This window comes from Eubalaena glacialis, chromosome 13 (assembly GCF_028564815.1).
Source record: "Eubalaena glacialis isolate mEubGla1 chromosome 13, mEubGla1.1.hap2.+ XY, whole genome shotgun sequence".
NCBI classification, from domain to species: Eukaryota; Metazoa; Chordata; class Mammalia; order Artiodactyla; family Balaenidae; genus Eubalaena; species Eubalaena glacialis.
This window is the reverse complement of record NC_083728.1, coordinates 569,125-595,942: the sequence shown is the minus strand read 5'-3', so window position 1 is coordinate 595,942 and position 26,818 is coordinate 569,125. Positions and strand designations below refer to the sequence as shown.

Genomic DNA, 26,818 nt, shown 5'->3' with positions numbered 1-26,818 from the left:
GCTGGACTGCCCCAGCACCACCCCACGTGGCCTGTGGACTGCAGGTTCTGTGGGCCTGGGCTCTTCCCGGGGTCCCCAGGGCCGGCCCCTGGGCCATCTTGCCCAGACAGAGCTCCAGTGAATGGTGTCCAGTGACTGGCAAGGAAACCAGCCTCTCGCATCCCCCTTTTCGGGCGAGGGGTAGTGCCAATGCATCTGGCTCAGAACACTGGAGAAGGAAGGGAGGGCCCCCAATGTGCCAGGTGGGCTCTGGATGCCCTGTCTAATTTTTATAAATTTCCTGTGAGATGGGGCCAGACTTGAACTGTGGCCAAGGTAACCTGCCTGAGGCTTGTTGGAGGGATGAAGGGGCTCCGAGCCCACCTCCCGCCCCTGGGGCAGCTCTGGGGCAGCTCTGGGGCTGAGCTCACCATGGTGCTGCTCCGCCTGTGCTGCGGGCTTGCGGGTGATGGCCACTCCCTGATGGACATTTCTGTGGGCTTCCAGACTCGCGGATGGAGGCAAACAGAGCTTTCTAGTTGCTGAGGGTGGATGCTGTTCTTTCGTGCTCCCTCTGCCCCAGCCTGGAACAGCTCTCTCCACCTAATTGCATGGTTCCAGGGCATAAGCCACTACTACATTCTTAGGGGTGAAGGTTCTCACTAGACAGTGAACACATCTGGGGCTGGGACCATCTTATCCTTCACCAGATAGTGGCTGAGTGGATGGCTTTTGCCAGTCAGGAAAATGAGACCCCAAAACATCCCAGCATCTCTCCAACCTTTGCGGCTGTAACTTGGAGGCGGGAGGGGAAGGACGTGGGAGCGGTGGTCAGAGCCCCACGCATGTGGCGAGCCCTGCAGCGGCTGCACAGTGCCGTCCGATCTCAGGGATTCTCATGGAAGCGCTGGCGGCTGGTGGTGTTTCCCCACTTGTGAAGTGTGGAAACTGAGGCTCAGAGGGTTAGAATTCATGCAGCCAGAATAGCTGAATCACACACCCTCCTGCTCAAGGGCCAGTCCTGGTTGCAGGGCTGGAGGGTGAGGGGGGCACAGCAGCCAAGCCAGGCCCCTGGGAGTTGCATGGAGCACAGTGGTCAGCTCCCTGGAGGGTAGGGGCCTGCGGGTGGACCACTGGAGGAGACCCCACATGACGCTCAGAGGGGCCGTGGGCCACAGGGTGGAGAGCAGGTCTCCCGGAGGAGGTGCTGCTTCCCTTGGGCTACGTGACGTTCACCTGGGGACATCCTGGGGACAATGAGGGGGAGGAGGCTGGGCACAGGACTTGAGTTGTGGTAACAGCTGTTAATTTTGGCAACAGATGAAGTAATGGAGGAGATTGGAAAGGCAAACCCAAAGGGCTAGGTTTCTCTTGAAACTTTGAAGTAAAAATGACCCAGAGTAGATTTGTTTTGAAATGTTCTAAGAGCGGACTTGGCCAGTGTAAGTAAGGGGATTGTGTGAGCATCTGGGTTTTGTCCAGCGTCATCGATCTCTTGGTCTCACCCTGTGTACACGGTAATAGTGAGACCCGCATGCAATCTGATGGAGAAACTGGGGAGAAACGCACTGACGTGTTCTAGCAACCACGTCCTCAGCAATTCTTCCCGCTTCTGAGAATCGGTGCTTAGAGGGAAATCCACGTGGAACGTGCCACTCACGCCTGAGTTCACGACTGTTTGCTGGCTACGAGCCACCCGTGGGGCACGATCCATGAGGCGCTGTGATTGTGCGTTCACCCCGCGGGAAGGGGCAGGCGCTGCAAGCCCGACTCCTGCTCCCAGCACGTGGCGGGCTGTGGTTGGTCCCGGCGGGGCCCTCGCAGTGGGCGCCAGCACAGGGAGAGCGACCCTGGGGCAGACGCGCCGCTGGGATGTCAGAGGAACCCCTTCGGGATCACTTGACGGGAGCGCGGGTCACAGGGAAGCTGTACGCGCAGGACTCACTCTGTGGACGAGGGACTTGCGCCCTGTGGACCCAGTCTGTGGCCCACCGCCCCCGGTGGCCCCTTCCCCAGCTCAAGCAGAGACTCCGGGAGCCGCTTGCCGGCGAGGGGCGGTTGCTAGGAGACGAGCTGAGGAGCGGGTGGGCCTGGACCAAGCAGGACTCCCAGCTGCCTCCTCCCACCCGGAGCCCCTTCAGCTCTTGCTCTGCCGTGAAGCCGAGTCCCTGAGAGAAAACAAGCGGGTCTGGTGGCCTTTCCCTTTGCGCAGTGAAGAGCCAGCAGACCCCCCCCCCGCCCCGGTCTCCATGGGGCCCGTCTGCTGTCCACGCTGTGGGAGGTGGCTTACGCAGGGAAGGTGGGCGCCGCCCTCTCTGCAGAAGGGAGTGGGTGGACCCCTCTCGGAGCATCCTTGGGGCGTCTCCCAGTCCCGGGAAGGACGCCCGTCTGCCACGCCCGCGCCCCAGTCCCCAGCCCGCCTGTCCTCACCTGAGGGCCTCCTCTTGAGCCAGTGGCCAGCTCCTGCCAAGGCGACAGAAGGGAGTGGGGAGCCCTCTACCTGCCTCCACGGGGCCGGAGGGAAGCCAGTCCCTTCCAGGGGCTCCCGCTGGGGCATGGCTCCTCCCAGCCTCCGCCACGGCCTGAGAACTACTGTTTATGTTTAGATCCTCAGATGCCTCCGAGCCATCGCCAGGACCCTGCTCAGGCTGACGGCAGGCAGGCCCTCTGCCCACCTCCCTGTCTCTGCCACACGCGGCGCCATGCTGGGGCATCGGGGGAGGGCTTGGCCGGGTCCCCCTCTTCCCCCATGCTGGGGAGGGGCTCCAGAGGCCTGGAACCAGAGCTGGTGCCTCACCCTGCCCTCTGGCCCCGAGCACACAGAGGGCATCCTACCAGCACTGGGGGTGCCCATAGGGTGACCTGCTGGCACTGAACCCCTGGGGCCCCGGCTGGGTCTCAGGTCGCTTTCAACGGGTACTCTCTCTGCTGGCACATGGGGAGAAGGGGGTCTCCAGATTCCTCTCCCAGAGTGGCCCTTGGCAGCTCTGCACATGTGGTGCGTGCCTGGCCCACTGCCCTTGGAGGGGCTGGCCCTCAGGGCTGGAGGCCAGGTGCTTCTGAACTGGTGGGCGGAGGTGTGGCTCGGAGCAGGTGACGTGTTTGGGGGCAGTGCCAGTGCCACAGCAGCTGGCACCTAATTGCCTGACTGACTCAGTGATTAATTGACTAATTGGGACCTCAGCTTCAAATCCCCAATAACAAGGAGCTTTTGTGAAGAGTCTCAAAGCTAGTTCTTGAGAAAGTGACAGCAAGTGTGGGGCATAGATTTCAGAGTGAGAGGCCTTGGGCAGCAGCAAGTCCTGTCTGTCTGGAAAGGAAACGCACAGTAAAGTTCGCATGTTTCCCCCCCATCCTCCCCCTTCCTCTCCCTCTCCTCCCTCTCTCCTTTCCTCTCTTCTTTTAAACACCAGGAGACGAGCCACGGTGGCCTCATCATGGGGGGCTGCAGGGTGCGTCCCCCTCAGAGACCCCGGCTCCCGCTAAGGCCACCGTTGAGTTGGGGGGCGCGACCCTGCCTCCACGGACTGTTCTTTTTCTTGCTGATCCGTCAGCGAGTATGGCCTGCCGGCCGGTGGGACCCCACAGTCCTCTGTAGTCAGGTCCGTGGTCAATCAGATTAGACACATCAGTGTGTCTGGACAGAGGTCCAGAGTGGTGCCCCTTTCTGAGCCTCAGGAGCCCACTGGTGTCGGTGGGGCCACACAGCCTTCCTTCCCAGGCTCTGGGAGAGCCTGCTCGGAGGTGGGGGGCTCAGACCCTGTGACGACAAGGTTGTCCCTTCTTGGATGGCGGCACCTTGCGGTGATCCCTCCCGGGAGGAGTTCGGGCTCCCCCTGTTTCCACCACGGGTTCGCCGTCTCAAAAGCCCACAGGACCCTGGCCTCAAGCCCCACACAGGCCCTTGCTGCCCTGGGGAGCTGACTCCTGGGGAAGTGGGTTGGGTGGTCTGTGCCCATGACTGGAAGTTTCCAGAGCTTCCCACCATCTGGTTCTGTGGGGAGACAGATGATGGTGAAGGGAGAGGAACTCCTGGAGCTGTAAGAGGCCAGGCTTCGCCCCACCGAGGTCTCACGGCAGCTCCTGGGTCATCGGCCCTCCTGGCTTCACCGCCCTTCGTGGGAAGCTGGGATCACACCAGGCTGCAAGTTCTGGAGTGGGGTCTTTGCTGCCACCTCCAGCCGGGGTCCTGTGGCTTGGGTCAAAACTGCACCTTTGCAGAGTTGTTCCTGCCTGGGGGCGTCGGCTCAGTGTGCCAGCGAAGGGCACGCCTGGCAGGGCCTCGCAGCGTCTTGAAGGCCATGGAGGATCCCCGTGTTCGTGCTTTGCCCTTGGGCCAGCTTCAGGTGCTGGTTCTGGGAGCGCCCTGGAGGTTCCCTGTTCCCAGTCCCCTGGAAGCCTGGTGGTGGTTTGCCTGCAGTGGGAAAGACTCGTTGTGGAAAAAGGAAGTCGTCCAGCCTTGATTTCATACACACAGATCTTTAATTAAACACTCTCATAAAATTGTAACGAGCCATTCATTTATATAAATGGGGGTGAGTTATTTCATTACTTTTTTGCAAACTGCAAGCAGCCATTCTGAGATGAACTGTCTGGAGACAATCTTCTGCTTCCTAGGGTGAGGGTCTGGGCTGGGCCCTGAGATTCGGACCCTCTCCCCATGCCCCACGGGGCCCACCCCCAGGTGACCACTCCTGCTTGTCTCCCCCGCAGCTGTCCCACTCCCGGATGCACGGGCTCGGGACATATCCGGGGCAAGTACTCCAGGCACCGAAGGTAAGGAGGCTGGAGGGCCCTCAGCAAGGTTCCTGGGAAAGAGGCTGGGCTGCTGGGGGGTTGGAGCTCCTCTCCTGCTCTGGGACCCTTTGTGGGTCTAGAACCTTCCACCTCTGCTCTTGGCTGCCGAGCTGCGGTGGCCTCCCATGTGACCCTCATACTGGGAGGCCGAGCGCGTCTGTGGCATGCCTTTCCGGTGTCTCCCCTTCGGGGCTGCTGTGAGGCCGGAGGTGTCTGTGCGGGAGAGCCCAGAGCAGAGCCGGCACACACGGGCTGGCTATTCTCACTGCTGTCATCCCGGGGGTCTGCTGGACCTCAGGGGGCCCCGACTGCGGTGCCAGGTTCAGGGGGTGGGTGAGGGTGCGAAGGGTCTGGAGGCGGAGAAGGAAGGGCCTGGGCACTCCTGACGACCTGCCTGGGGGGCGGTGCCCACGGAGCAGAGCAGCCTGGGCCGGCCCCCACCCCTGGGCATCCCAGGGGGAATGACTCTGGCGTGGACAGGGCCATTGAGGTTAGGCCTTCCCAGAGAAGCAGGAAGTGAAATTTAAAGCACAATCAGGCCCTTTTTAATGCGGACAATTACTGTAAAATTTTGAACACGTCAACCTGCCAGTCTTGAGTCTGGGTCTTTGGCGGAGGGGTGGTGATGAGATGCAGAGAGAGATTTTCAGGACAGGGGAAGCGCTGCAGAGGGTGAAGGCCGGGGGCCCGGGAGGTGCTGACAGGGTGGCCCGGCCTCCTCCCTCCCAGTTTGCTGAGCTGCCCTCTGGCCAAGAAGAGGAAGCTGGAGGGCGCCGAGGCCGAGCACCTGGGGTCCAAGCGGAAGGCGCACCCCCTGAAGCTGGCTCTGGACGAGGGCTATGGCGTGGAGAGCGACGGCAGCGATGATGCCGAGGTGAAGGGCGCCTCTGTTTCTGGTGAATCGGAAGGAACTGCGGAGGAGAACGAGGCTGCGGCGTCAGGACAGGAGGACATTCATCGCCCCGAGCCAGCTGAAGGTGCTTTGTTGCTCTTTCTCTCCTGAATAAAGGCGCTTAGTGTGGCCCCGGAGAATCGCAGCCTGTGAGCAGGCAGGGCTCCCGCGAGCGAGGAAGCCCTGCTGAGAACAAGCTCCGCTTGTCTGACGTTTGCAAGGCCTCCTGGGGAGGGGCTGGCGCTTGGGGCTCGGGGGGCCCAGAGGCTCATCTGTGGGTGAACCTTGTGCATCTGGATGTGTGTCTGTGTGTGTGAGAGATGGACGGACAGATGGACGTGGCTGTGTGTCTGTGTGGCGGGGTCTCAGGTAGACCCGCCCCACGTGGCCTCAGGAGAGCCACCTGCGGGGGGGGGGCAAGGGGTCTGCTTGGCATTAGGGGTGATGGTGCGGGTGTTCAGGGAAGCTGGGCTGGGCAGCGGGAACTGAGGGGGTCTCCCTGCTGGCACCTTCTTCCCTGCGGGGCCCCCAGCCCTTGGCAAACACTAGTGTGAAGGTGGGACACGTCCACGTCCCGAGACCTTGGCTGGCTGTAGGGTCCTGGGGATGTGGCTGAGGCCTGAGGCCCAAACCCCCCAACACCTCCAAGCTTCTGGCGCTCTCCCCTCTCAGGGCCTGAGGTGGATTTTTATTTCATTTTGGAGCCACTCCAGGGAGGGTCCTCATACCCGCCTCCCTCCTGGGGACCCGGCTCTGCCTGAGAGGGTGCTGGGCCAGGGGACTCTCGCTTGCTGGGTTTCTTATAAAGGAGGGAGTCTGGTGCTCAGGCATCGGCCCTGGCTCGGCCCCTCCTAGAGTGGGAGCACGTGGGCTGGCTGCTGCGCCCGGGGGGGCGGGGTCCTTGTCGATGATCCCAGGGGGCCTGGGTGTGGTGAGCACCCACTGCTTCTTGGCCATGGCAATTAAAAGACTCAAACTTTAAAAACAACTTTTGCTGCTTCTCAGTTATGAAACAATTTTTAAAAATCTGATCCATTCTTTAAGCTCCATTTTATGAAATGTAGATTTGCCTGATTTAAGAAAGTACACATAACAGGGAGGACCGTTAATCAAAAATATCAGAGTAATTCTCTGCTTCAAAATACAGTGGTGATTTCTCCATCTACCTCCCAACATAAGCTTACTGTGACCTCCAGATCTGGGCAGAGGGGCTGACAAAAACGGCCACTCCGAGCCCATTTCTGGGGGTTTGGTGTCCCCCAGCTGCAGTGGGGCAGGCTCGAGGAGCCCCGCCTGGAGACCTGCCCTCTTTCCCCGTGTACCTACCACACAGTTTCTGATTTTGTGCAGGAAGGAGCCCCGTCAAGGCTCGTTTCGGATCCAATCCCATCAGCAGCCTCACGGGCCCCTCCAAGGGCAGCTACAGCAGCTATCAGGAGATCATTGCAACTTCTCTCCTAAATTTGGGCCAAATCGCTGAAGAGACACTGGTCGGGGCAGACTCGGGCCAGGGGGCCAAGCCGGGCGCTGGCATCGTGCGCCTGGTGCAGGAGGAGGCTGAGGAAGGAGCCACCAGCGACGAGGGGGAGAAGGACGTCTTCATCCAGCCGGAGGACGCAGAGGAGGTGATCGAAGTCACCAGTGAGCGCTCCCAGGAGCTGTGTCCCCAGTCCCTGGAGGGCGTGGCCAGCGAGGAGTCCAGCAAGCAGAGGGTGGCCCTGGGCAATGAGGAGGAGGAGGAGGACGAGGACGAGGACGAGGACGAGGCCCCTCCTGACGTGATCTGCCAGGACGAGGCCCCCCACGTCCCCCCACCGAAGGCCTCTGAGCCCCGGCGCCCGGCGCCTCCCAGCCCCAAGCCCGCGTACTCCGTCCTAGTGGAAGTGCGCTCCGACGACGATGGCAAGGACGAGGACTCGAGATCCCAGAAGTCCACAGTCACGGACGAGTCGGAGATGTACGACATGATGACCCGCGGGAACCTGGGCCTCCTGGAGCAGGCCATTGCCCTGAAGGCCGAGCAGGTGCGGGCCGTCCGCGAGCCGGGATGCCCACCCGCTGAGCAAGGCCCGCTGGGCCCAGGCGAGCCGGGGAAGGCGGCGAGGCCCCTGGACGCCACCCGGAAGAGCTACTGCAGCAAAGGTAGGCTGGGCACCTGGCCCTGCCCCGCCCCCTCCCAGGGATGCGCAGTCCTGGACCCAGGGACGAGTCCTGAGGCCTTTACAGGCTGGCGGGCATGGGCGGGGGCAGGTGGCGTGGGCCAGACAGAAGCAGCCCGTGTTCGGTGAGGCAGGTGGCCAGGCTGGGCGCACTGGGCAGTGCAGAGCAGGCCCGAACCACGGAGGACAGTGGGACTGGTTCTCAGGGACTGACTGACGCTGAGGTGCAGACGCCGTACAAGTCCTGGACAGAGAGGCCGGTGACAGCGAGCCCAGGAAGGCGGGGCCCGGGAGAGGCTTGTGAGCCCCTTAGGGTGCCCCTGCCTGCCTGGTGGTCAGAGGACAACTTCCTCCCATTTAAATCACACAGAGCCCGCCAGGGCCCTGCCCTCCCTGGGGTGGGCTTTCCGAGCATGGTCTGTGACTTCTGCATTGTGGCTTCCCTACCAAAGGGGACGGACGGCTCCATTGGAAGTTTCTCTGGGACACTGGCTATGCTCTGGGGACCGTGCGTGTCCTGAGAGGCAGTCCCTTCTGCCCCACACTGAAAGTGACCTCTCTGGGCCTGCAGAGGCTCTACGAGGTCAGTGACTGAGATTTGGGGTCAAATTTCTGCCCAGGCCTTTATTAGCTGCTTTGGGTAAGTCACTTAGCCCCTCTGTCCCCGTTATTGTCAAATACAAAGGACGTGTCCTGGCAGAGACCTTGTCACATAGCTTTACCTCTCTGTGCAGAGGCCTGGCTCCCCCCCATCCCCCGAAGCCAGTGGCCCTCGCATGACATTAGCAGGACAGGGCAGAAGGTGCCAGCCACCAGCCGGGGGGTCCTCCCTAAAGCCCCGCAGGTCCCGCTGTTTGTGGCTTGCCGCAATCTGTGGGCTTTTCCACCCAGACAGCCAGTGTGGACGGTCTCTCCAGGGTCCCCGTGCGGTCCAGCCACGGTCCCTTCTGGGCTCTTGGGCAGTCTGGTCACTCTCCTCTCTGGACAGCCAGAGTGAAGGATCGTGAGCTGCCCTGCCGCCTCCCTGCTCACCACCTCCCACCCAGCTTCCTGGCCGCCCCCTGACTGAGAGGCCTTGTGTGTTTAGATCCCGCAAGAGCTGAGAAGCGTGAGATCAAGTGTCCGACCCCAGGCTGTGACGGCACCGGCCACGTCACTGGGCTGTACCCGCACCACCGCAGCCTGTCTGGCTGCCCCCACAAGGACAGGATCCCCCCGGAGAGTGAGTAGCTCTGCGCGGCTCAGGCCGCCTCTGGTGTTTGGATGGTGTCCACGTGGAGGAGTGGCCATCCAGGACCCTGTCCCTCTGGACTGGCACGTCCAGAAGCCCAGACTTGGGCCCTACGAGCGTGGCGACATGGAGCACGTGCCCCGTTATTCACCCTGAGACGGCAGCCTGGATCAGGGCCCCTGGAAACCGGCCACAGACACGGGCACACAGGAGGGGAGGCCGGGCCCTGGAGCTGGGGAGCGGCCGCTGTCTGCGTTCTGAGGGCTCAGGAGGAGAAAAGCTGTCCTTGCTTCTAGGCGAGGGGCAGTAATCGTGACCATTAAGTTCAGAGGAGGGAGGTTGTAAGGCTGAGCTGGTTTCTGCCTCAGGGAGGCCAGGGCCGCCATGGAAGGGGGCGTGGGCTGACTGAGCCGGGCCTGGGGCTCCGGCATCCCCCGCAGCAGGGGGTGCTCACCGGCTGCCCCTGGTTGTCTTGCAGTATTGGCCATGCATGAGAACGTGCTCAAGTGCCCCACTCCTGGCTGCACAGGCCAGGGCCACGTGAATAGCAACCGTAACACGCACAGAAGGTACGGGGCCGGGCCGGGCTGGGCTGGGAATGGTGAGGGCCATGGGCGGGGGTGCCTGCAGTGCGTGCCCCAGCCTGGGACACGGTCTCCCTGTGTGCCGCCCTGGGGGGTGAGTGCAAGGTCAGGGCAGACCTTTGGCGGGAGCAGGGCAGCACCTGGAGGTGTGGTCACCTGTGCCACTGTGAGCGGGGGTCCCGAGAGACCAGAGGGCGGCTGGGAGAATGGGCGCACGCAGCGCAGGGAGGCCTGCAGCCTGGGGGGAGAGCCAGGTAGAGACCCTGTCCTGCTGAGATTTGGGAAAACTCTGGACACTAGCTTTTGCTCAAGGCAGAACCTCAGCAGCCGTGACCGAGCCTGGCTGCTCTGTAGGGGCGCTGAGACCCTGGTGCTTGAGTTGTCTGCCGTCTTCTGGTGAGAGGTCACCGTATCCCCCGCCCTCGCCCCGAGCCATGGGTAGCTGCAGCCGTGGCGGGGCGTGAAGTGGCTCCAGCAAGTGACACTCAGCTGGAAGGACTGGCCAGAGTTTTTGAGGTCCAATCACTGAGAAGAGGCTAAATTCCCCAACATGGCTGGGATTATGTCACCTCTCCTGGCTGATCGCAGTTTCTCAGTTCTGACAGTTGAAGCTGCATCCGTGGTGTCTCGGATTGGGTGCTTTCCTGGGAAGGACCTGTGCCCTCCTCGTGTGACCCTGGTGGTCCATGTCCTCCAGGGTCAGCACCCAGTTCGTGGCCTGTGGGCTGATAGAATGTGAGCAGCTCTGGTTGGTGGTGAGGGGAGAGGAGGGAGGTGAGAGGCAGGCCCATGCCCCAGACCCACCCAGAGGAGGTGCCTTTGCTCAGAGCCTTGAAGAACTTTAGGGTGCGTTTTGTCTCTGTGTCATTGGCTTAGAATTTCCAAAAACAGGAGCTGACTGAGCAGCAGGTGCTTTGAGGGCTTGAGGACAGACCTGGGGGAAAGGCCCCCTCTATAGGGAAGACAGCCTTCCCTGAGCTCCTGCTGACGCCTGGCTTCCGGCTCAGACGGTGGGGCCTGGAGGAGGGCTCAGCTGTCCTCCTGTCCTTTCTCTAGTTTGTCTGGGTGTCCCATTGCTGCTGCCGAAAAATTAGCCAAATCTCATGAGAAGCAACAGCCACAGACGGGAGATCCTTCCAAGAATAGCTCCAATTCGGATCGGATCCTCAGGTGAGTGAAATGAATCACAGACCGGGAGGGGTGTTTGCGAACCCAGGTTCACGTGCCTGATGTGCAGTGAGGCCAAACAAACCAAAACTGGGTCAGAGTTTGGAGCAGAGCAAGGTTTATTACAAGAGCCGAGCAAGGAGAACAGGCGGCTTGTGCTCAGAAGACTCGACTCCCCGATGGCTTTCAGGCAGGGTCTTTACAGCCAGTGTGAGGGGAGAGGGTCCAGGATGGGTGGTCAGCCCGTGGGCCCTCTCCTGATCAGCTGATGGTGAGGTAATTGGGTGACGTTTCGGGAATCTCAGCCTTACGGTTCCAGCCAGTCTGGGGTCCATGTGCTTGTGGTCGGCATGCCATCACCATCCTCCACCGGGTGGGGGTCTTAGTTTCTGCAGAATGACTCAGAGATATGTGTCAGATTGTTACCTCTGTCTCTTCAGGAGGAACTAGGAGCCCTGTGACTCTGTTGTCCTGTTAACTGATTGAACCTGCTCTTTGGAACTGGGTGGGAAGGCCTAGGGGGCTTAAAGACTTTTTTTCCCCCCTACAAACAAGAATCAGGGACACGCAGGGGCTTTTTTACCCGGGAAGGCCCTGCAGGGTTCTGCTTGGCTTCACGAGCTGCCTCCCCAAGTGCCGAGGGGGCTTCTCGCCTCTCTGCCGCTGTGTGTGTGTGTCCACGCTCGTGTGTATGTGCACGTATGTGCTGGTGTCTCCCAGGGTGGACTTGGAGGGTGGTTTCGTGGGCACCGACACCCGCACGGCTGCCCCTGCCTTGCTCTCCCCAAGGGTGTCTGATGTCACCGCTTGGGATTGTTCAGGGATTTGTTTGTGGAGTCACTGGTCCTGTTTGGAGAGAGTGGGCTGCATCAGCCAAGGACCCCTGCTGTCTAGGGAGCCCTGGGAGCTGCTCACCCCAGGACGGACCCTGAACCGGGGAGAGGAGTGGGTGCCCGCGGCACCCTCCTCAGTGCCGCTCCCTGTGACCCTTGAGGTGCTGTGTGTTTAGGAGCATATGCACACGTGTGAGTGTGTGTGCACCCGTGTGTGCGTGTAGACGTGGCTCATCAGTGAGGGGGCTTCTGGAAGACCATTCAGGACGAGTCTGCTTAGTGTGACCTAACCCGCAAGGCCCTGTAGGTGCCACGAACAAGGCCAGAGGCTGAGGAGCTTTCCCAAGGCCACTCACTCCCCCGGCAGCCTGCCTTCAGAATCTCCTCCCAGTGGGACCAGTTCTCTGGCGCCCACCATGCTGGGGGACCCTCCCTCACCGCCGTGTCCTTGCTCAGTGGACTCCCTGCTCCCTCGTCTCCGAGGAGCCAGAACTGACAGGGCGTCCCGTCTAGATTGCTGTGCCACGTCTGTCTCCCAAAGGAGAGTGTGGGAGACCAGGGCCACTGTACCCTGCACAGGCCCGGCGCCCGGCAGCCACGAGCATGGGCGACGGCACAGACCACGGTCTGGAGGTGGGCAGGCCACCTCTGTCACCCACCTGTCCCTTCCCTGGCACGTGCCTGGCAGAGCCTCTGCCTGAGGAGCGTGGCCTCCCACCTTGGCCTCAGAGGGTCACGTGCAAGCGGTCTCCGGGCTGGGCCTCGCCCTCCCGCACTGGGGAGCCCTTGCAGCCCTGTTCTTGGGGCGCCCTGCACTCCAGCTGGCTTCGTTCATCCAGGCGGCGCTCATGACGGTGGAAACTGCTTCTTTCCTCCATCTTATTCTGTTCCTTCCGGCTTCTTGTCGGTTTTCTTGCCTTGATCCAGGTCACTGACAAAACGTCAAACTACCAGGCAGGTAAGGCTTGGTGAGGCCAGGGTGGGGGCCAAACAGGTGCCAAATGTGGAGGTTGTGCCCCAGGAATGTGACTCAGTTTGTTTGCCTGTAAAAGTGGGACAACAGCGTTATCGACTTCAGAAGTTTCTCATGAGGCTTGAACGAGGCAGTGACATTTTGTTCCCCGGGCCCTCGGCGAGGAGCCCAGAATGGTAGCAGTTGTGGCCGGGATGCAGAGCTTTCCATCCAGGCTCCATGTGGTCCTTGGGGCCACGCTTCTGGATGTCGTACCCCAGGGTGTGGGGAGAATCTTTGCAAAGCTCTGTGGGCATCACGGACACTGAGTCTGCTGCTGGCGGAAGCCCTGGCTGAGGAAGCCACCAAAACGTGGCACAGACATTAAGTTTAGGACTCGTCTCCCCACAGGGGTGCCTGAGCACTCACCAGCAACTTCTCAGATGCCACTGGCTGGTCCAGAGGGGCCCCCTGCCCCTCCTGGGGAAGGAGAGCCTGCCCGCGCTCTGGTGGCATCGGTTTCCCAAGGCCCTTCGGAGCCGGCCTTATCGTGGTTGCAGGGCCCTCCTGGCACCAGGCTCCTATTTTCGGGTCACACTCAAGTTCTTATAGTGCCTGGCACCTTGGGGGCCTCACCACTGGCTCCTTCTTAATTCCGCCCACCCACCTGTTCCAGACTGAAGTCACTGCTTGGCCCTCCCAGGCCTCCTCCGCTCTTTTTCTCTCTGAGCTGACTGGTACACAAGCCGCTCCACAGAACGGTACAGACCCTGCAGCCTTTCTCTGCCAGGCTGGTCTCCTCCTGCCATGGCTGCAGTGCTGTCAGGGCTGGTGTCTTCGCACCATCTCTTGTGCACTTAAAAATCTGAGCTCTTCCAGAGCTTCAGTAACAGTGACTGAATGCTTGCAGCGTCCTTTCGTGCCTGTCTTTAACCTGTGCAGCAGCCCCTCCAGGGGCATCTCAAGTGACTTTCAGCAGAAGACAGTGGAGGGCTAGGCCCCTCGCTGCGAAGGGCTGGGTCGGCCCGCCCTGAGGCTGATTCTCAGAAACGCCTCCATGTCCCCTCCAGGCACCCCAGCTCCCTCCCCTCTGGGGAACTGTAAGTTATTCCACCACCAGAATTCTGCCTTGGCTGCCTGCCGCCCTAAGGATGCTCCTCTAGGGCTCCCTGCAAAGGGCTCAGAAACCTGCTCTCCTCATTCCCTCCTCTGTTGACGCGGTCTGCAAGGGGACACGCACTGTTTCTTCAAGGCTCCTAGCGCTTCTTCCCTGTGGCAATTCTTCCTGCACATCAGCCCCTAGGCACCCTGCAGTGGTGGACGTGCGGGAGGGCCTGCCTGGGTCTCTGTCCGCGCCGGGGTCTGAGGGATGGCTGGGCCAGGCCGTGGCACGGGGCACTGGGATGAGTGGCACAGAGTCCTTGCGTCCTGTCTTCGTGATTCTCATCTCCGTCTCACACCCCAGGCCCATGTGCTTCGTGAAGCAGCTTGAGGTCCCTCCGTACGGAAGCTACCGGCCCAGCGTGGCCTCCACCACACCCAGGGCCAACCTGGCCAAGGAGCTGGAGAAGTTCTCCAAGGTCACCTTCGACTACGCAAGTTTTGACGCTCAGGTTTTTGGCAGGCGCGTGCTTGCCCCAAAGATTCAGACCAGCGAAACCTCACCGAAAGCCTTTAAATGTAAGTTGGGGAAAGCTGCTCCCGGAGGTGTAGCGTCTGAGGGGCAGTGGAGGAGGAACCCTCAGCAGCAGCGTGTCGGTCCTCTCCACCCTGCGGCCCAAACCGTCCCAATCCCCCGCGGCGGCTTTCTCAGAGTCCGTGTCTCACCCACGTTGCTGCCCACACACTCACCATCGAACTGGATGTGTCTCCTCACTTCACGTGAAACGAGCCCAAGTCCATTATGCCGTGCGTGTCCTCAGACTTAACAATGTCGCTGACATGGTTCACGCTACGAGCGTGCCCTCCCCTGGCTGTCCGTTCCCAGCCAGTTTATTCTAGCTCGAGGGGTGGGGGTCTGGGAGGGTCAGACAACCGCTGTGCCGAGCCTGGGTACCCGACAGATGCTTCCTGCGCGGGGACCATCTTGCTGGATACAACGTGCCATTTGTGATATTGGCAACAAACTTTCTGGGTGCTCGCACTAACAAAATTCATTCCGCCAAACCTTCCAGAACAAGCCTTCCTGTCTTTTTTTTGGGGGGGAGGGGTCACTTATTGCACTAATTTGTGAGTTGCAAGCCTATTAGCCCTGGAAATACAAATAAAATGGAAAAGCACCCCAGCGTACATGAGATTGGACCTGGCAGCCCCTGGTGGTTGCTGTCAGCCCCCCCAAAACTGGCAGTGATGAGTTTCCTACAGGTTAATAATAGAAACGCTGATCAGTCCAATGGCCACCTGCAGTGCGTGCGTCTCTCCCACTTGTTGCGACTGGGGGCTTCATGCCTTCCCGCGAGGTGCCCACTGACGCTGGGGCGCTGGAAATTTGCCGGCGATACCCTGACTACTCAGAAATCATACCTGAGAGTGATCTTATGGTTATAGCACAGTTACTAGAAAAGATAACATTTTATGCCTTCATGTGTCATGTTTATTTGAACAATAATGTTATTCACCAAAGCTGTGGCTATTGGCGGAGGGGGGTGGGGGTCGACACCGAAATCAGCCTTTTGAGATGTTGTGATAAAATTTTCCTCCTTGAATGATATTCCAGACACTCCTCCTATTTGCAGACTTTAGTCTCTCAGTAAGCATTCACCGATAGACAGCTTGTTTTGTCTGAAATATCAGGGACGCTAGAACGTCTTTGGAGGCTTTGCCCTTTCTGCCCATCTTACGGTCAAGATGGAAATGGCCTTCTCAATACCCGACAAGGGTGGGGCTGGGGTGGGTGTGCAGGCAGTGGGTGGATGGCCCAGCCCTGGGCCCACCTTCACTTCGCTGCGCCCTGTGTGCTTGCCCCCAGCCACCCCAAAGTACCCCCGACCCTGTGTCTGCGTGGCCGCCTCCCGTTCAGGTTGTATATCAGCCTGCTGTTGTTCCCTTTTTGCAGCCAAACCTTTCCCAAAGGCCTCTCCCCCCAGGCCCAGCCCCTGCACTTCGTCCTCTTCTACAGGCTTCGACTACGCCCATGACGCGGAGGCTGCACACATGGCCGCCACGGCCATCCTGAACCTCTCCACGCGCTGCTGGGAGATGCCCGAGAACCTCAGCACGAAGCCGCAGGACCTGCCCAGCAAGGTTGGTGTGTCCCCCGCCAGGAGCCCTTCTGAGGCAGAGCAGGGGGTTGGGATTTGCAGTCAGGAGCACGTGCCGCCTGCACGAAGGGGGCTCAGCAAACCCAGGGTCTGCTAGGTGATTACCACTCTTTCCTCTTCTCCCTCCTGACCGCTGACCCTGCTGGGCAGAGACATTGGATGGGTCCCCTCCGAACTCCGTGCACCGTGCCTAAGGGGGCCCCAGTGGCTGTGCACACGTGTGCTCCCTTGTCTCGCCGAGTCTGAGGGCCCTGCACGTGTTCTGGGGCCCACACGAGCTGCCGTGTCGAGGGTCTGGTGTTATGGCGCTGGAGGCCTCAAGGGAGTGGGCAGAGTGTAGGCCACATCAGCTTCAGGACGCTTTCTTCTCACAGGCTTTTCTCTTCTTGTTTGGCTCTGCTTCCTTTGGGGGGAGACACTGTCTGGGCTTCCGGTGAGCTGAGTAATGGACCAGAAGGCAGGCGTGGGAAGGGGGTGGTGTCTAACACACACGTTGCCTCGGCCATGCAGGCCACGGACATCGAGGTGGATGAGAACGGAACCCTGGACTTGAGCATGCGCAGACACCGCAGGCGGGAGAGCGCTTTCCCCGGCGGCGGCGGCGGCCCCGGCCTGACCTCACCTGATGCCTCCCAGGGCCAGGGCGTCCCTGGCGCCCCCAGCAGCTCCGTGACCTCGCCCCCGTCCAGCCATGCCTCCCGCCAGGACGAGTGGGACCGGCCCCTGGACTACACCAAGCCCAGCCGCCAGCGAGAGGAGGAACCTGAGGAGGTGGGTCCCGGGGTCCTGAGCTGGCAGCTGGCCGAGCAGGTGCTGGTGGCCTGTGTGCCTTACCCGAGGGCGGCTGTGAACGCACCTTCGCTCCAGGCAGAGCCTCCGTGCGTCCTGCCCCTTTCCACACAGGGTCCTGCACCCTTCGGGCAGCTAAGCCCACCTTCTTGGAGGGATTTTCACCGTGGGGCCAGTCTGTGGCCTTGTCCCCTCCGAGAGAGAGGTGGCCTTCTCCCCTCGGCCGGATCGGTGGTCAGCACCAGTGCGGTTCTCCGAGAGCACGGGGAGGAGAAGGGCTTTGATTCAGATCCCACGGGGGATGACTTGGGAGTGGCTCCGAATGCCTCGTTTTTGTGGGCCTCCCACCAACCTGCTGGTGTCCCAGATTAGGGACACCCTGAACTCTGGCAGCGGCCTCTTCTCACTGTCCCCAGGACACTTCAGGCGCCTGGCTCCCTGGACGGGGGCAGGAGAAAACTCCTGGACTCAGGAGCCCCTTTGGTGGCCAGTGGCCAGAGTCCCAGGACAGCAGTGCCTGGTAAGGAGCAGCAAACCAGGCCGCTGTGTAGGAGCTGTAGTCCGGGGGCCGTGGAACGTTCCCTCCCAGTTACTCCACCCACCTGGGATGGGGGCCGCTGGAGGGCTTTTCCCCACGGAGAAGGGCCTCCCGAACAGCAAAGCCCTGCTCTGAGGGCTCAGACCAGGTGGCCTCTGCACGGCGTGGACAGGCCTGTGGGTGCCCTCCCAGCCCTCCCCTCCTTGCCAGCCCCCACTCCCAGGAGGGCAAGGGGGGCAGGTGCCTGTGGAGGAGGAGGAGGGGGTGGTGAGGGTCCCTCTCTGAGAGCCCAGCCCCTCCGCAGTCCCACCCTCAGGGCCAGCTAGGGTCCCTCTCTCTACAGGCTTCGCATGCAGCCCCACTTTACAGAGGAGCCGACTGAGCCCCAGGCCTAGGTCTTCTGGCTCAGTCACATGGCTGCAACTCAATGTCTGGCCTCAGAAGAGGGACACCTCTCTCAGAGGGAGCCCCCAGGGGAGGGAGGCTGGCTGAGGGTGCTCACCTGGGGCTGGCAGGAGGGTTTCTCCCTGGCCGGTGGGGCCCCAGTCTGAGCCTGGTGAGGCCCTCCTGTTCCTGTTCTGGGCCACCAGTGTAGCGTCCCCACGTCTGCTGTCACTCTTATTCAGTTCCGCCCCCCCAGCCCCTGCTTTGGCTCCTTCCCTTTCCCTGCCCCTTTCTTTGACCCCCAGCTCAGGCTGGTCTCTCCAGCCACGTTGCCCCCCGCCCCCTTCACATGCCCTCTTCCTCGTCCCCTCCCAGGACTGTCATGTCCTCTGCGGATGACCCTGGTCTCAGAGGTCCTGTGGTCCCTGCCCACAGAAGCCTGCCGCTATGCCCCATGGTTGACAGTCCACTGTCCAGCAGGAAGCCTCAGCTGACCCCCAGGCCCTTCCTCTCCTCCCCTGTGCCCTGGGCACAGGTGCCCACGTCCTATTGGGTGACCCCCAGAAACACCTCCTGAATCCGGCCTTCCCAGTCCCTCTACCATGGCCCTGGATTCCCTGCTCAGCCTCTCCTTCTAGCTCTGTCCAAGGCTCCTTGACCATCCTGGGTAGGGCTACTGCCGCACTCTTTAGCCTTACCTCACCCAACTCTGGCAGCAGCCCCCCCTCAGGTCCCCCTAACACCCCAACACCCCTGGCCCCCGTGTCTAGGGGCCTCTGGGACGTGCTCCCTGCTCTGGAGCAGCCTCTACCCCTATGCTTCTGGGAGGCCCCTGTTTCTCCTGAAGACTGGGCTTAAGTTGAGGGACTTCGTCCACCCAGCTGTGCCTTATTCAGTAATAGTAAGAGTGGCGACAGTGACAACAGCACATGGTGCCATGGGCCTTTCCTCCTCCCCTCCCCAGACGTCCTGGGACGGGCTGCTATTTTTTCCAGTTTAAAAGTGTGGTGCCCAGGAGGTTGGACAGCGTGCCTGGGACACACAGCACGTACCAGTCCTGAGATCTGAATTGTGATCCACCACGGGGGCTAATGGTCTGCTACAGACCGACCTGTAGGGCACTGACCTTCCTGACTCTCGTGGACTCCTTCCCTGCGCCTGGACGGAGGGACTGTCCTTGTTCACCCCTGCATCCACAGCACCCGGCCCTTGGGTGGCGATTGAACACTTCCAGGCCCCGCATTTGAAGTCAAAGTGCTTATTAAGTGCCTGCTGCGGTCAGGTCATCGTGCTGGCTGGGGGCGGTAGGGCCAGATGGTCCCAAGGTCGCTGTGATTATTTTTTATTATACTTTGTACATTGTGCCATCTCATCATCATAGCGTTTCAACAAACACTTCCTTAGTGCCACTGTCTACGGAGTGCATGCCGAGCCCCAAAGGAGCCGCACTCGGTGTTCACTCTGGTGTGTAGATTGCAGCCCAGGGCGGGTAGTTGGAGGTGACACGCCTGCCTGAGGCCGCGGAGGGCGCCAGAAGCGGCGGTGCTGGGCAGCGCCCGGGTCTCCTCGTTGCTGGGCAGCTCAGGAGCAGTGGCCGAGGTGAGGGAGCACCCCAGCCCCTCGGGGTGCTGTTTCCCGTGTCTTCCTCCTGCTTCCAGAAGACAGGAGACTCCGGAAAACGCCCCTGTGGACGTAGCTCTGAAAGGCCCCTCTCCCTCAGCCCCCGGGTCGGGCGCCCGGCCCCCCGCCAGCTGGTTAAAACCTCTCCCTGCTGGTTTTTTGCAGTCAGAGCCAGCAGCCCATTCTTTTGCTTCTTCTGAAGCAGATGACCAGGAAGTGTCGGAGGAGAATTTTGAGGAGCGGAAGTACCCCGGGGAGGTCACCCTGGCCAACTTTAAGCTGAAGTTTCTCTCCAAGGACATAAAGAAGGAGCTGCTCACGTAAGTCCCCACCTTGGACGGCAGGACCCCTCAGGGGACCGCCACGGTCTGGAAAGGAGCACGCCTTGGTGGGAGCCCGTGACGATCGGGCTGGCCCCTGTGCAGCCCCGTGCTGACCGTCCTCCTGGCCTGGCTGCCTTGGTGGGCAGAGGCTGGGCCTCTGCTGCTAGGACCCTCCTGGGCCGGGCAGCGGGGGAAGGTGTCCTCTTGGCCCTGCACCACGCTGGCCGCTAACCCACTCCTTCAGGCTGATAAAGAGTGAAGGCAAGCCCCCGTCTGGCCCACAGAGCAGACAGGGCTGAGGGGAGTGGACCTCTCCTGAGCGCCCGCTGCGCTCCTGGCCCTCGGCCCCCAGGCCTGAGGTGCGCCCTGCCTTGGGGTCCGTGTCCTCAGCTCTGGCAGCCGAGTCAGTTCACCCAGATGCCACCGGGGAGGGGGCAGCTACTGGTAGACGTGAGCCACCCCACAGCCTTCTGGCCAGCCCCCGCTGAGAGCCACCTCCCCTAGGGGACTTTGAGAGGCCTGGCCCCTGCCCCTCAGGTGATCCAGCCCCCACCGACGCTTAGAGCTTGTTCCTGGGGTTCCTCTTCCTGCCCCGAGCCCCGCCAGCTGCCAGCTTCCTCCTGCCCTGCAGCTGGCTCGCCCCAGGATGGCTCTGGTCTGGGGCCCTGTCCTCGGGGAAGGCCCTGCCACGTCAGGAAGGGGCTCCCTGCACACCCATCCCCGAGCACGCACACGTGTGCATGCACAGCACGCTTGCTTCGGAGGCACCCCAACCTTAAGCCGAGCTTCACGTGGGCTCCCTTTGCTTCTCGAGTTAAGCTGTGTGGGAGAAACCTATAGTCGGAGAGGCGAGGGCCCGGCTCTGAGGGCTGGTGGGGAGGAGTCGCTCCTCGGCTCTCGGGCGAGCCGGAGGCAGGGGCCAGCCGGGGGGGCGGGCCTGGCGGGGTGCCGCTCTCTGTTCTGACGCTCTGTTTCCTTTGTCCAGCTGCCCCACCCCCGGCTGTGACGGCAGTGGCCACATCACTGGGAACTATGCTTCCCACCGCAGGTTCGTCCGCACTCGGGTCCGGCCCGGCCTGGGTGCCGCGTGGTGGGTCTCCCTCCTCTGCTCCGCTGCTCCCCTCTTGGCTCACCCCGCTGTCCCGTCTCTTCTCTTTCAGCCTCTCTGGTTGCCCTCTTGCTGACAAGAGCCTCAGAAACCTCATGGCCGCCCACTCTGCTGACCTCAAGTACGTCTGCCCTCCTGGCCTCCCGTCTCTCGGGTGGCTGCCCTGCTCTGCTCGCTCCTTCCATGAGGCTCCGGCCGAAAGCAGCCTTCTCCAGGGCTCTGGCACAGGCCGGCCCCAGCCAGAGGCACGGGGCCATGGGGCCGAGAGGCAGGGCCACGGAGGGGCTGATGCTGCTTGGCGGGGCTGTCGCCACTGCTGCCTGCATCTCCCTGCTCTGAGCGCTGCTGTCTGCCCGCCCCCTTGGGCCCAGGGCCGCTACAGGCTCCCGTGCTCCCCTCTGAGGGCCGAGGGCCGGAGGGCCAAGCAGGGGTAGGGCTTGCCTCTGGCTCGTGGTGGCCCGGCCCGTTCTCTCCTCTCCTGAGGACCCCTGACGGGCTGTCTGGGCCTGCTTTCCTCCTGCCGTGGAGATTCGGGAGAGGTCCCGAATTGGCCTTGGCTTGTACGTCTCCCCGTGGCTCAGAGGGCTACAGGCTGTGCAGCTCTTGCTAAGCGAGCTGGAGGCTGGTGATGGCAGAGAAAACTCTGTGCTCCTCCCTCCTCATGCAACCCCTTCCAGCTGCTTCCGCCTTGGCGCCTCGTGCCCTCCCCCCACGCCTCTCCCCCACGCTCACCCCTTCTTTCTGCTGCGCCCTCTCTCCGCCTCTGCTCCTCCTGCCCCTGACATCTGGGCAGGGCCGCCCTGTGGCACCAGCCACGCTGCTTGGTAGCCCTGCTCAAGCGAGGAGCGAGCGCCCAGAGGTTTCCCGGCTCTCAGCGTCCTCTTGGGGCTGGACCTGGGGAGTGTGATGGCCTTTGGTTTTATGCCTTCAGCTGAGCTGAGCCCTAAGCCCCACGGCGCTGGCTCTGGGTTTCCAGGCTGAACCGAGGCTGCGGAAGGAGGGCCCCCTCTTGGCCCCTCAGGTCGCCCCCTCTTCAGGGGGTTCCTCCCGCCCTGGGCCTCTGTGCTGGGGGGCCTGAATCCAGGCCGGGTTTCCCCGGCTCATCCCGATCTGGGGCCAGAGAGGAACTGGGGCTCTGGTGCCTCTAAGGTGAGGAGCCATGGCTGCCGAAGGCTTCCAGCGACCTGAGCTGACTCAGAAACGGGGCAGGAAGCTCCAGGTCTCTCAGAGTGTCCGGCCCTGCCGGCCTCATTTCTGTGGCTCTGGGGAGCTGTCTGGTCCTAGCAGTCAGGAGAGGCGTGTCGTTGCCTCTTTTACCAGTGGGGCCTTCCGTTCCCGCAGGCAAGGCTGGGCAGGGTTCATGACCAGAAGCGTCTTTCTGGGAACTATTGGCTTTGACACCTGCGTGTTCTGAGGCTCAGCCCATCATGGCAGATTCACACATGTGCTCACTCACCCCGCGTCCGGCTCCAGAAACGCAGTGAGACCCTCAGTCCTGTAGGTTCGAAACACTCTTCCCCATCCTCCTCTTCCCGCTTTCCTTCCTCTCTTCTTTTACCATCTTTCTCACGATCCTTTCTCCTATTATCTTTTCCAATTCGACTTGCTTTTCTAACTGATCAGTTTTCATGGTTTTCCAGTTTGAAGGCCTGCCTGAGTGGTGGTGGAATTCTAGAAGTGACTACATACCCTCAGTAGCCCTTTTCCTGCAGAGCGGTTAGTCAGGGCTCCTGGAAGGAACGCGCAGACTTGGTCTGGGTCCAGAGATGTGGCTGACAGGGAGGTCAGCACCCTTCTAAGACTGAGAGCCTGTGAGGAAGCGCAACCCAAACTCGTCTGGAAGTTAGCAATGGAGAGCTCCCCTTGTGTGAAGACAAATCACTCCCTAACTCCCTCCGACGTGCTTCTCTCCCCCAGGGGTCCTTCCGTGGAGCCCACTCCTTGCTTCTCTCAGGCCACAGGGTGGATGTGGCCTGGCTCCCCCATGCGCCTCTCTCCTTCCCCCGCTCGGTGGGGGTTTGGCACCCTGATCAGCCTCGTGGCAGTGTCAGCTGAAGGTGACCTGTCCATGGGGGGCAAAGGCACCTGTGCCATGCCTTGCAAGTGAGTCTTTTTTGGTGGCCCCCCATCAACACCTGGTTTGCAGTGACAGTTGCAGGTGATGTGTTTTCTGTGTTTAATCAGATCCCAAGGGCATCTGTTCTTCCCATCCACGTGCCCAGCGTGGTCAGGAGCTGGGGGCTCGGCTGCCTTGGGCTGCGCAGCCCACTCCACGTGTGGGCGTTCAGAGTGCAGCCACGCAGCCTGCAAGGGCGTGATGGGGGAGCTAGGCACAGGTCGGGGGACAGCCCCCCGCCACGCCGCCCCGGCCACGGGACAGGGATGGGGGTGGGGTGACGTCTGGTGTGCGCCAAGCTGCATGGATCCTTCGTCCTGCCCAGACAGAGCACTCGGAACAGAAGGGGGGAGGGTTCCTGAAGCCGGCCCTGGGGTTACCCAGGGCCATAAGAGTAGCCGATGCTACTGGCGCCCAGTGCAGACACCTGCTTCTCCAGCCATGTGACGTCATCCTCTCTTGGACGTGACTCTTGGGGAAAAGCCATTACATCAGGCCAGCAAGGAGGGCGGGGCTGCCCCGCCTTCCTGGAGCAGGAGTGCCCCAACGTGCGTGTTCTCGCCGAGTCGCCTCCCCCAGACCTGAGACCCACTCACAGGCACCGCCAGAGGCTGCAACTCGCAGGGGTGTCACCCACAGACCAGAGCTGTGCTTATGGCCACAGAGGCCTGGGACTGCTGTGGACCCGCCGTCCTGGCCACTGCCTGCAGCGCTGAGCTTGTGTGTTCCGAAGCTGCAAAGGAGCAGGAAGGAGAAGCTCTGTCCTTCCAGAGGGTGTCACAAGGCCTGGGCCTCAGCGCAGAGAGCCATGTGAGGGACACCCTGGTACCCTCAGTGCGGCCCAGAGGGCCTTTCTGAGCAGCTGGCGCCCTGGGACCGCGGGCCACGCAGAGACTCAGAGTGTCAGAGCAGGAGGTCCCAGCAGCTGGGGCTCATTTGAAAGGGTGATGCTTACCTGGACAGAGGTGGTGGGTGGTTTCCCTTAAAACACAAAAGCCTCTTTGCCCCAGATGTGGGGGTTGGAATGTGACCACACGTGACGGGCGGGAGGCGTCCCGTCCCAACCTCAGTGGGGTCTGAGTTACCCCAAAGCCCGACAGGAGGGAGATTGACCCGTTGGCCGCTGCCAGGCCAGGGAGGCGCTGATGTGTGGCACTTGGGGCAGGGGTGAAGAGAGGGCCCCAAGAAAGTCCGAGGGGCCAGGAAGGAGGCTCCTGGGCATCTCGCCCCTCGTGTCGCCACGCCAGCCTGAGATGGACGGGCAGTGTCGCCCGCTGACGTCTGGGAGGAGGATGCAAAGGAAGGGCCTTGGATGCTGCCGGAGCCTGGGCACAAGGGACCCCTCTGTTGATTGACGGGCCACCCGTGTCCTGCCCGGCTGGTGCTCAGCCCTGTGTCCTTCTGGGTCCACATTTGTGCTGAAGAATGGCCTTGGCTCCACAGTTCTCTCTCCGTGTGAGGATGAAGCCAGGAATGGCAGATAAGCACCCAGTGAGTGCCAGGCTCTCCAGATGCAAGCACCAAGGTCCTGCCGGGGCCCACAGGATGAAACCACGCCCTCACGAGGGGCACGGTGCAGGCGGCAGATCCACCCCGGAGGAGGCCTCCTGAGGACCCACCTGCAGGATCGGGTGCTCTCCCCACTGACGCCAGCAGGAACAGATTCATTTTTCTCCAGTGGACATTCAGGGAAAAAATAAGAAAACCCAAAGCTGGTGTATCAGAGGGGAATTTTTACCTTCTACGTGATACAGTCATCAAACCTTTTGGGTGTATACAGTTGGGCTTTTGTGTTTTGTTCCTCCCCTCCCTCCCCTCGGCTGGTGCCAGCCATCCCTCGAAAGCCTGCGTCCGTGTGGACTCGGTGCTCACCCCGTAGGACTCACGCCCCGACGTCGCCACTGCTGCGGGTGGCGCGTCGCAGGTGCTCAGTGCTGTCTGTGCTCACGACGGTGGCGGCCCTCGGTGAGAATAGGCCGTCTTCCTCCAGCAAGCTCAAGGAGGAGGAACCGGTCCTAGATGTGAGGTTTGCATCCTGAGCGCTTGTTTAAAGGCCCACATGTGTTCTGGAACCTTCTAGTCCAGCCTCGTCCTCTGCAGGAGGCTGAGTCAGGAGCCCATCATCCCGCAGTGGAAACGTGCTCTCCTCTCCGCCCTCCTGGGCCCCCTTGGGGAGAGTGGGTGGCCAAGCTCTGAGGCCCGGAGGTCGTGGCAGCAGGCCGGCCGGGACACACGTGGCCGTGTGTGAGACCTTAGTGGGTGGACTTGTAGGGGGCTGAGTACAAAGGCATCTTCTGTGGCCAAGTGACTTCCGCGGCTCTGGTCCCAGCTCCGCTCTCCTCCGCAGGTGCCCCACGCCCGGCTGCGACGGCTCCGGCCACATAACGGGGAACTACGCATCGCACCGGAGGTGAGCCTGCCGTGCCCTGGGTGCCAGGCCGGAGCGGGTGGGGGCGGTTTCCTCCTCAGACGAAGTTCCAGGCTCTGAGTAAGACATTAACGTTGCTGCGTCCAGAGACGGTTTCGTCCCTTTCATCGGAACTGCCAGTGTTCCCAGAGCCCGATCAGGGCGCCCTCTGACCAGAGCTGGGGGCTCACGGTGCCGCTTCCTGCGTGTGGCCCTGCTGCCGGGACCCGCCGGGGCTGCTGTCACAGAGCTTAAGGGGAGGGGTGAGGCGGGGGGTGTGAGATTTTGCTGTCCTTGGACCACGGTGGCATTGTTTCCTCTTTCAAAACCAGCTTGTCCGGCTGCCCTCGTGCCAAGAAAAGTGGAGCCAAGGCTACACCCGCGAAGGATGACAAGGAAGACCCTGAGCTGATGAAGTGAGTCTAGGCCCTGCTGGCCTCTTGGCTGCTGTGCAGACTTGGGGTTTCCCTGTATTTTATAATTTTAAAAGCTCCTTCTAGATTCTGTTTGCATTAACATAGCCCATTAACAATGCCCATTTTTACAGACGTGCTCATACCGTGCACGGGGACGCCCTTGCAGGCGGGAGCCGTGTGCATTGTGTGGAGGGCACATGCGTGCGCTGGCTCCTGTCTGGGCCTCTCAGGTTTGCGGTGTTTGACGGGCCGGGAGAGGCAGAGTGCCCTGCTGCCCGTGCACCTGGGCACCTGGGCATGGACCTCAGGGCCTGGCAACCCCAGGCACTCACGGGCATTGCGGTCTGCACGGCTCCTGGCCTGGTGGGAAAGGTCAGCTGCAAGAGTCAAGGAGGAGAGGGTGGCTAGAAAGACAGCAAGGCTTTGAATCACGTGTGCGTGCTCCCACACCTCTGAAGGGAGCTGACGTGCAGTGAGGGAGCCTGGGAGGGTCACCTTGAACTGGGACCTCAACAGTCCTGTGGGGAGGAGAGAGGACATCCTGGGCCTTACGTGATCGGAGTGCCTGAAACCCTCTACTGACCTTCTCACTGGGGGTGCCTGACATGTCATGAACCCTGACCCAGACCCCGACTCGCCTGGTGGGGGCTGGTATCGCTGAAAACTGATCCTTCCAGGAGGGACCCCCCGAGCTCCCCACTTGCAGGTGGGGGCAGGGCTGTGCCACAGGTGCAAACAGGGTGACCCACCACCCAATTTGCCCAGGACTTTCAGAGCTGACACCAGGTACAGCAGGCAGTGGGTCCCCCCAGGCGGGTGAGGACTGGAAGAGAATGGCTGGCTGCCTGGTGGGAAGCATGGGACCACGGGAAGCAGGTCTGCCCTGGGCCCAGGAACTCGGGGGGCTCGGCTGGGGCAGGGCACGCAGTTCCACGGGAAGCAGGTCTGTCCTGGTGGCCCAGGAACTCGGGGGGCTCGGCTGGGGCAGGGCACGCAGTTCCACGGGAAGCAGGTCTGCCCTGGGCCCAGGAACTCGGGGGGCTCGGCTGGGGCAGGGCACGCAGTTCCACGGGAAGCAGGTCTGCCCTGGTGGCCCAGGAACTCGGGGGGCTCGGCTGGGGCAGGGCACGCAGTTCCACGGGAAGCAGGTCTGCCCTGGGCCCAGGAACTCGGGTGGCTCGGCTGGGGCAGGGCACGCAGTTCCACGGGAAGCAGGTCTGCCCTGGGCCCAGGAACTCGGGGGGCTCGGCTGGGGCAGGGCAC

The 26,818-nt window shown here is 61.7% G+C and overlaps 1 protein-coding gene across 1 annotated transcript in view; it reads left to right on the top strand.

The window, feature by feature from the left end:
• MYT1 (myelin transcription factor 1) overlaps window positions 1–26,818 on the top strand; it is a 42,732-nt gene that overhangs the window by 9,294 nt on the left and 6,620 nt on the right. The window contains exons 4-17 of the mRNA XM_061207921.1: window positions 4,693–4,755; window positions 5,506–5,753; window positions 7,019–7,810; window positions 8,915–9,049; window positions 9,537–9,627; window positions 10,699–10,812; window positions 14,060–14,274; window positions 15,713–15,837; window positions 16,365–16,625; window positions 19,351–19,505; window positions 20,494–20,556; window positions 20,669–20,737; window positions 25,080–25,142; window positions 25,472–25,555. Coding sequence (XP_061063904.1) covers window positions 4,693–4,755; window positions 5,506–5,753; window positions 7,019–7,810; window positions 8,915–9,049; window positions 9,537–9,627; window positions 10,699–10,812; window positions 14,060–14,274; window positions 15,713–15,837; window positions 16,365–16,625; window positions 19,351–19,505; window positions 20,494–20,556; window positions 20,669–20,737; window positions 25,080–25,142; window positions 25,472–25,555 — 2,478 coding nt within the window. The remainder of the gene's footprint in view (window positions 1–4,692; window positions 4,756–5,505; window positions 5,754–7,018; window positions 7,811–8,914; window positions 9,050–9,536; window positions 9,628–10,698; window positions 10,813–14,059; window positions 14,275–15,712; window positions 15,838–16,364; window positions 16,626–19,350; window positions 19,506–20,493; window positions 20,557–20,668; window positions 20,738–25,079; window positions 25,143–25,471; window positions 25,556–26,818) is intronic.